Below are 9,864 nucleotides of genomic sequence, written 5' to 3'. Positions count from 1 at the left end.
GAATTTATATATATATATATATATACACACACACACACACACACACACACACACATATATATATATATATATATATATATATGGTAGTCCTTGATTTATAATGTATTTTAGTTACAATGAACCATACTTATGACTGTCTGTTTTTAGGGGGGTATATCTTATTAGTAATATGTACTATATATATATTTTCATATATTTGTCATGAATAATTTGCTGATGTTATCATTCTCAGATGTCTACATGATGATGTTCAAAGATACTGATAATAAAAAGCAATCATGATGAAAACAAAAACAACAAGAAAAGGACATATTTTACTTACATCAGAACTGACTTATGGAGTCATCAGGGCAGAACCCTGTCATAAGTTGGGGATGACATGTACAAGCATTTTAAAGCTATAAATTTTCCTCTATGCACTGGTCTAGCTGTGTTCTATGCATTTGAAATGTGTTCTCATATTCAATTTAAAAATGTTTCTTAAATTTTTTCTTGATTGATTTATTTTGTCTCTTAATACTTCTATTTCTTCATCTCCAAAACGAAAAGGTTGTTTTTAATGACTTATAAGATCTCTTATTGGTTGGTAGAGTATATCAAACTATAATTATTTACTGGCCATAGTAGGTTGTTGGACCTTACAATTTGACAGATTTTAATTTTTCACCTATTTTTTAGCACTTTTTATTAAAAATAATATTGGCATTTGGAAAATAAAGCTCAGTAACTTTCTCTAGGAATATACAATCCAATTTCAAATCTACTGACAGTGGGAAACAGAAACTAGAGTCACCCAAATGTAGCAGGATACTTAGTGTTTATCTGTTTAAGACAGATATAAAATCAATGATAGAACATTAAAACTCAGACCACTGCTGATAAGCCAAATAACCTGAAAATACAAAAATTAAAGATTTTCTCAAATGGGACAGTGTATAGGATAAAAAATGTGTACTGGTGGCAGAGACCATTAGCCATTCCCAGGCTTGCTTTCTCCCATTTGATTTTTCATTTGGTCATGTGACCACCCAGCTATAAACCTATGTTTCTCAACTTCCCTTTCAGCTATGCACATAGGACTAAACTCTGAACAATAGGATGTTGCAGAGTTCTCTATATCCTCCCCTTCCTTTTCTTCACGATGAAAGCTTTTTGCCATCTTTGCTCTAGCACTTACTTCTTACCAATCCATCACAATGCTAATCTGCTTATTTCTTTCTTCCCTAATGGTGGCATTTGAGATCCAAGATTTGGCTCTCTTTGAAACACATATCTTACTTCACTCTTTTGTTGTTGCTATTAGCTGTCCTTGGGTCACACCAAGGGAACAAAACTCCATGCACAATGGAACATCCTCAGAATTGGTTGCAAATTGGACCACTGTGATCCACAGGGTTTACATTTGCTGATTTCCAGAAGTAGACTGCCAAGCTTCTTCCTAGCATGTCTTAGTCCGGAAGCTCCGTGGAAACCTGCTCAGTTTCGTAACAACATGCCAACCTCTACCGACAGATGGGCGGTGGCTGCACTTGAGCTGCAGTGGCTGGGAATCAAACCCACGTCTCCACCATAGAAAATGAGAATTCTGCTCCTGAACCACCACTGTCCTCTAGGGTTATTTAATATCTTGTCTGAATGATCAATAAATTCAGCTTTAATCCCCAAGAATACATTGCAGTCAGTTTATAATCTCTGTAATTGGAAGTCTAGTAAATCACAGCCTGAGTTTCCACACAGGAAATGTGCATGAAGACAGGCAGAGTCACAAGTTCCAGAAACGTTTGTGTACTGTGTGAGATACCTGTCGGAAAAACTCCTCCATCAAGGCCATGGTCCACCGGTGGTGCAGTTTCCAGCACTTGGCTGGGTGGCTGATGTCTGCTGCATGGAGAATCAGAGACATGGTCTTGGCTCTGTCAGTCCTGTCAAGCAAAGGTGGGGCTCAAATTATCAGAGCAAAGCAATCAACTTCAGTCTTTTCCCAGCCCATGGACTCTTAACATGACAGAGGAAAATAACCTACCCTTCAGGTTGCTGCAAACTATTTCTTATCGTTTTAATTTGTTGGAAGTGACCTGACATGTCTGTAGATAAAACCATTTCAATCACAAGGTTCCGAAGATCCCTGAGAAGTCATCAAAAGGAGAGGTTATTATTTCGAAGTGGAGCATTTCTTTAAATGCCATTAATTACATTTTATTCTTCCTAGTATATAGGAAGTAAAAGATGCTACCTTTTAAATGAACAAGTAGTCATAAAAGTTTAATATTATTTTTCCCTGTAATTTATGGATTTAGGAAGTTACCAAGAGAGTTATCTGGGAATGATGCCTTTTGACATCTCTCCTAAATAATTAGATGTTTTCCCTTCTCACTCTTCTTCCCTGCTTAATTCCTAAATGTTATTTTTCTATCTGAAAGGATCCTAGGCCATTTTAAAGGAAAACTACCTTAAATACAGTATTTAAATGCCTTGAAGATAGAAGGATAAACCTGTGAGATTTGAGACCATTCTATATTCACAAGGTCAACAAAACTGAAAAGCTTAGTGTCTGAAAAAAAAAAGATAGGGACAAGAGGGGCATGGACTCTCAAGACTTCTCCTTCTCCTTCCTCATTTTGCACCTTTTCAATACAACTACACCCTCTTTTCACTTATCAACTGTCTTGTTATGCAACATTTTGCATTAATGACAATAGTAAACCATCTATTATCTAACCATTTTTCACATTAATAACCTATGTGTGACAATAACAATAGCCAAGTTCTGAGGCAAGAGTAATGCTAGCTATGATGATTAAAATTATGTGTCAACTTGGCTGGGCCTTGATCTCCGTAGTTTGGCAGTTACATAATTTGGCAGTTGTGTTATGATGTAATCACCCTCCACATTGTGGTCTGATATGGTTATCTGCCATTTTTGCATAGCACCAATTTTCGTATAAAGCACTGGTCAGGAGGACCTAATCATTCTGATAAGAGAGGAGAGGGTGTGTTAAATGTAAGGAACTCTAGGAGCTCTGGTAGCATAGTGCCTAAGGCACTTGACTGCTCACCAGAAGGCTGACGGTTCAAACCCACCAGCCACTCCTCGGAAGGAAGGTTGGGCAATCCTACTTCCGTAGTGATACTGCCTCGGAAACCTAAGGAGGGGTCGCTATGAGTCGGGGCCAACTCAACAGCAAACAACAACAACAACAACTGGTGGCATAATGGAAAGCACTTGACTGTTAATGGCAAAGTTGGTGGTTCAAAACCACCCAGCAGCTCTGCAACAAAATGACCTGGCAATCTTCTTAAAGATTATAGCCAAGAAAGCCCTCAGGGGTACAACTTGTCACATGGGGTCACTCAAAGTCAAAAATGAACTCAATGACACCTAATAACTACAACTACTATTAATAAAACCACCACTACTCAGCCCAGGCAATGTTCAAGGTCCTTTATATATATTAAGACATTTAATTCTGATAGCAATCCCATGAGGAGGTATTATTTCACACATGAGGAGACTGAATAGCTCACCCAGAGTCACACAGATAGCATGTGGCAGAGATGAGATTCAACCCCCAAAGTTCCCACTCCCAAAGTTGACACCTGGATCACTCCACTGTGCCAACTTTCTGTTATAAGAAGCCCCCACCCTGCCCTGAAGAAGAAAGAAAGAAAGAAAGAAAAAATCCCAAAGTGATTGGGGATTGTCTATTTAAGCATGAGGGATCCTGAAGCAATTTATCTTAGATAGTCATTAATAATGAAAATTTTAGCCAACAAGCTGCAAATATGGTGAACAAATCACAATACCTATGAATAATGAATAATAGTAATAATAATTATTATTATAAACCTGTAATCATGAATAATTCATTCTCACACTAAGGAGAAAACAAGTCATCCCAGCAAAGCTTTGCATGCTCCACCACTTGTTTGCTCTGTACAGATAGGTTCATAAACACAGTCACTTATACTATAAACCGTAGTTTGCTTTCATTCTGTGGCATGAATTAAAGAGAGCTAGTGTGTCCAATAGATAAGTTAAATTAAAGGTGTATGTAAACTGGAATTTTGATCTTGTCTCAAAAGTATTTTACCTAACGATGGTATGAGCACATTAATTGTTTAGAAAACAACTAATATTGGAGATTCTTGTTGGAAATTACAGGGTTCTCAATTGATCTGGATTCTTAGATAGGACCAATGAGAAACCAATACTCTGCTTTAATGTTCATGATGTTGGATATCTTGTTTAGAATACTTTTATCCAGGTATGAAAGGGAAGGAAACTATTAAGATCAGTCAATGAAATGATTTTCTATTATATTTTTTTCTCTGAAGTGATTCATATTTTAGTAGCAACTGAACCAAAATATTCATGTTAACAATTTTGCTGTGTACCTAATTCTTGGTTGGAAATTTTTCTCTGTCAGGGTTTTGTATATACCATCTCATTGTTTTCTCACTTGCATGGTTTCTGCTGAGAAATCTGAGCTTAGTATTATTGGTTGCCCCTTGTAGGTAACTCTTCATTTTTCCCATGCTACTTTCAGGATTGTTTCTTTGTCTTCAGTTTTGCTGAGTTTGATGATGATATGTCTTAGTGAATTCTTTTGGGGTCTATCCTGTTTGGGGTTCTTTGGACTTCTTGAATGGATATATTCTCATCTTTCATCATACCAGCAAAATTCTCTTCCAACAAATCTATGTCAATCTTTTCTGTGGTTTTATTTGTCTCTTCCTGTTCTGGAATTCCAATTACACATAGGTCATTCCTTCTAATGGTATCCCACATGAACCTTAGGCTTTCTTCATTTTGTTTTGATCTTTTTTTCTGATTGATCCCTTTCCAAAGAAGTATTGAGGTATTTGCCTTCAATCTCACTAATTCTGTCTTCTATTGATTCAATTCTATCCCTTTGCCCATTCAATGTGTTATTTATATCTGAAAATTTAGTATTAATCTTCTGAATTTCTGTCTGTAAATTTTGTGTCATTTCTAATTTTTCATTATTTTGTCATTTTGGTCTTGTATTGTCTTTCAAAATTGTTCCTGAGTTTTCTCTGTGTTTTCCTCAATTTTATCAGTGTTTTTCTTGATCTGTCTCTCAATTCATTGAAGGTACCTAAATATAATTCTTTTGAATTTCTTTATCAGGGAGTTCCAATGCTGCATCTTCCTCAAGGATGTGTTTTGGGTCTGTTTCTGGTCCCTTAGTTCTCCTGCTTTATCTTGCTTCTTTGTGTGAACTGTGATGCTCTGTTGTCTCCAAAGCATAGTGACATTTTTGTGTTTAAATTTAATTGGTGATTGTATGTTGGAGTCACTTCCCCACAATTTTCATTTTCTTTTTTAGTCTGTAGGTTATCTACATAAGCAGGGTATCGTGCTGTGCTCCTGTATTCACCAGTTGGCAGCACTTACACACTCACCACCTGTCTCCTTCCCCGTTGTCTGCCTGCTGTATGTCCCTGCCATCCTTGGCAAATGGAGCCTATTCTTAGGTCCCTGAGGATGTTATCACTTTAAAATCCAAAATGGCCACTGCTGGTAAACATTCAAAATAGCTACACCCTCAGTCACTTTAAATATCTAAAATGGTTGCTGCTTGTAAACATTCAAAATGGCTGTGCCCTCAGTCACTTTAAATATCCAAAATGGCCACCACTTGTAAACAATCAAAATGGCTGCATCCTCTAGACAGCTGAATATGCATAGCTCAGGTTGTCTCCCTCCTTGCTCTTTCCCTTCCTAGTCATAGGCCACCAGTGCAGTCATCCCTGCAGCTCTTGGCGATCAGGGCTGATCTTTAGGGCAATTCTCAGGTCCCAATACCATTTGGAAATATTCTTGCTGTTGGTCCTGTCAGAGTCACTGACAGTCCACTGCTCCAACTATCTCTGTACTCGCTGTTTTTGTTCAGGTTTTTCCACTAGTTGGTGCCTAATCCACTTCTCTATACTTCCTTTCAAAGCTCAGAGTTCCACGATTATCTTCTTTATCTCTGTCAATTGTTTTCTCATTTCTTTGTTGAAGAGGGTCTGTGTAGCTTGTCTGCCTATTTTGCCATCTTACTGGTCATTAACTGATTTTAAGAAGATATTAACAGGCTTATAGGCACTAAACCTGGAGTGTCTGGCAAGAGGAAATCCCCATATGGCCCACCCTTACAGTTTGCAAATTTTCTGAGAGAATGTTTAAGTATTGGGACATATATGTTCTTACAGAAACACACAAAACTTCTATCAGATGACTGAATTGAATTCTGGCTAGGATAATACACATTTTTGAGAACATCCAGCTTGCAAAGACAGGGGAGAAAGAAGACAAAGGTATCAGGAAAGGACAGAAAAATTGCCCTAAGTGTCTATGGGGTCTTCTCCCTTTCTGCAGAGCTTTACTGTCTTTTGCCTTGCAGCAGTTTGCATGTTCAACACTGACATATTGTGTTGGAACCTTCCCATCAATGATACATACATGTAATAGCTATTTGTCCTGCATGCTTTAACTGAGGTATCTGAATAAAAAGTGTATTGAGCTGTGATTTGGTTTATATGTGACTGAAGTATCAACCTGCTTTTCCTTAAGTTGATAACCAATAGTAGGGTTTTGCAATGACATTGTATTGGTTATTTATGCAGCCTAAATAGAGCAAATATGGAGGTGACACACCTCTCTGAGTACACACCCAAAGTCCCTGAGCTGAAAAGCTGACATGCACATTTTCAGAATGTACTTGGTTCTTCACGCTTGTTCAACCATTGTCCCTAGTTGATACTGACAGAAGTATGAAAGACTATCTTAAGAATATCTTGGAATAATCACCTACTCCACATCTAGGTCTTTCTACTCCTTGAAATGAAGCAGTCCAGTGAACCTACATGATTGGGGATTCCTGGCAAGTTTCTCTAAACTTGGGGTAGCCAGACAGAGATTAAAGAGATTTGTATAAATATGAAACAATGACACTCTTCTCACAAGTTGCATTCTGTTTTGGAATATATGCAAATGGTAGGTGTTTGTGACCCACAAAAGGGATTGAATAACTTTCTAATAATGTAAATAAAGTACATGGGACCCCTCTGGGAGTTGCGCTATCAAAATAAGATATATAGAACCATAACGTGAAGATTGATCAGTTTTGCTATATCCACTAGGATTAAAATAAGCCATCCTAGAGGCAGAAAGGGGAATCTCACTGTCATCAAGAAAGAAGAGCCAGGAGTAAATCACATCTCAAGATCCCTGCACTGAACCTCTTGACACAGGAGACACAGAGCTATGACACCAGAGACAGTGAGAGATGGCAAAAAGCAGTAAGCAGTAGCAGCAGAGAAATGACAGCGGAGGCAGAAGATCCAAGACTAGCACAACACAGAGTGATGGGCTTCCCAGCCCATGGAGCAAGAAAGCTGAGGGCCTTCGGCAGGAAGTTTGCTGGTAGAGTGGGGCCCCTCTCTGGCCAACTATCAACAGTTCTAAAAGAGCATTGTAACACTTGCCTGAGCAAGGCAGAAGCCAGGCCAAGGAGCCAAGGGTCAGAGAGAGACCTGCATTTGGGTATGTATGGCTGAGGGAAGGGTGTCCTGATCAGAGAACTGTACCTTGGGTTGTTCTTGATCCTGAATTGTAATCTGTACACTTCCCTAATAATCCTCATTATTATGTGTACTGTGTGTGACTTCTTGTGGCCATTGGAATGAATTACTGAACCCAGCAGAGAAGAAGAGAGTGTCATGGGAGGGATGGTTGTTGTCAGAATTGGTAAAAAGGTTGGAGGGTTGCAGTATGTCTGACCTCTGCCTCATAGAAATCAGCCTTCAGCTATTAATCTTGATCTTCTTCCCCATTTGTGAAGTTAGGGAAGGTCAGATGATAATGCTCTCATGGCCCTTTTACAATATATCACTACCCTTTTTCCCTTCTCTCCTTTGTCTCTTGTCATCAGCATCTCCCAGCAAGAACTCAAAGTGAGAAAGGATAGTATGTGGAATTAAAAGATAAAAATAAAAGCACCCAATTAAATTTAAGTTTCACATAAACAGTGGAATCTTTCTTTCCTTTTTAGTATAGGTATATTAGGTCACAGGTAATATTTAGGAATTTTTAAGAAAAATAATTACTTTATGCTTATCTGACATTCAAATTTAGCTGGACAGCTTTTCTTTTTATTTGCTGTATCAAATAATCATACCGTAAAGTGAAAGGGGAAGATGACCAAAGGATCAAGAAGAGAAGAAGAAAGGTTATGGAGAATTGTAGGGTTCCATTTTATTTTTCACTACATAGCAACAAGAATCACCACTCAATATTGTTCATTTTAAGCAAAGAGATGCTTCAGGAACACATGTAATATTTCTCATTTATACTTGGGTCATGTTAGTATATTATAATGGTAATTTTTAACTTAAACTTTAAAATATCTTCATTTAAAAGAAAAATGACACTCATACAGAGACAACTAAAATATAAATGAGTCAGTAAGTTACTAAAATTTTGAATTTATATGGGATTAAATAATTGGTACAAATTGAACAGAGTCTTATTCCAGAAAATTAAAAATTATGTATCTTAAAGTATCCACTGCATGGTATGTGGAGTTACAGATCAGCTGTGAAGCATGTAGAAGCTGAATTAACCTGGAAATAGTTCAGTTCTCTCTCACAGAGCCTAGCTCTGGAACAAAACCTTCTAGATTCTCATCCTTCTCAAGTCATCCATCTAACTGTGATGGGATTTCTAGTATCAATAAGGAATTGAGTTTCATCTGTGTTCTTCATGTTAAATTACATATTTCATCATTTTACTAAAATTAAATTTCTTCTAGGATTCCTCTGAAACTCACCTCCAGTCATCTTTGGATAAATTTGCCAAGATATTCATTTCCTCCTCATGCATAAGTCGATAGGCTGCACTTACATGGTGATTCTCAAGCACCGAGCGATCATTATACAAAATAGCAACATCTGACCTAGGAATTAAAAACATAGTGCCCAGTATAGGAATTCTTTATATTTAATTGATGTTTAATAAAAGAACTTGTTTCAAGATATTCCACCATTTAAAAATCTTATAAGTGAATACACCAAAAATTATGGAAGTAATTAGTTTCCTTTTAATTATTGTAGTATAAGTTTATTTATGGGAGCTCTGGTAGCATAGCAGCTAAGACTCTTGCATGCTAACCAGACGGCTGGCGGTTCAAACCCACCAGCCACTCCTCGGAAGGAAGGTTGGGCAATCCTACTTCCGTAGTGATACTGCCTCGGAAACCCAAGGAGGGGTCACTATGAGTCGGGTTTGACTTGACGGCACATAACAACAACAACAACAACAAGTTTATTTATGCCTTGTCCTTTCCATTTGTAATTCTAGATACTTGGCAAATACCCTACATATGGCAAAGAGAAAAATTTACCCATTATTCTCATTCAGTTAATGGATGAACAAGCCTCTTTTTGTCCATTCCAGATAGTTGATTACCATCCCTATTCCCTTAGACTAAACTTACTTTGGGGCAGGAGGTAAAGGGGTAGATTAAAGTCATTTGGCATATTTATGGGTTCTGTTTGTTTTTCCTCCCCTGTAATGTTATGATTAATTTTAAACATTACAGGATTTTTTGCTTTAAATTAAACCAGTGAAAAACATTTAAAAAATAACCTTAAAATGTATGTTTCACCACCAATTTATAACAGACATTTTATTTTAAAATGATAAATTCATAAAAGGATGGTTTTGATTTCCCTGTCTGTTCCTTCATAGCACTTGATCACTGTTGACGTGTTGAAGTTGGTATTCTGGCATAAGGTTTGAAATACTGCAAGCATTTTCACGTCTATAATGGAGCCCTTGCTTTTTCTTCTCCT

The 9,864-nt window shown here is 37.4% G+C and overlaps 1 protein-coding gene across 1 annotated transcript in view; it reads right to left on the bottom strand.

The window, feature by feature from the left end:
• Nucleotides 1-9,864, bottom strand: part of PDE1A (phosphodiesterase 1A) — a 445,904-nt gene that overhangs the window by 16,191 nt on the left and 419,849 nt on the right. The window contains exons 8-10 of the mRNA XM_042780836.1: nt 8,841-8,966; nt 2,024-2,125; nt 1,802-1,922 (exon numbers count right to left, since the gene is read on the bottom strand). Coding sequence (XP_042636770.1) covers nt 1,802-1,922; nt 2,024-2,125; nt 8,841-8,966 — 349 coding nt within the window. The remainder of the gene's footprint in view (nt 1-1,801; nt 1,923-2,023; nt 2,126-8,840; nt 8,967-9,864) is intronic.

The sequence above is a fragment of the Orycteropus afer genome, unplaced genomic scaffold (assembly GCF_000298275.1).
Source record: "Orycteropus afer afer isolate SDZICR_OR568_19922 unplaced genomic scaffold, OryAfe1.0 scaffold00001, whole genome shotgun sequence".
In the NCBI taxonomy this organism is placed as follows: domain Eukaryota; kingdom Metazoa; phylum Chordata; class Mammalia; order Tubulidentata; family Orycteropodidae; genus Orycteropus; species Orycteropus afer.
This window is presented reverse-complemented; position numbering and strand designations above follow the sequence as displayed.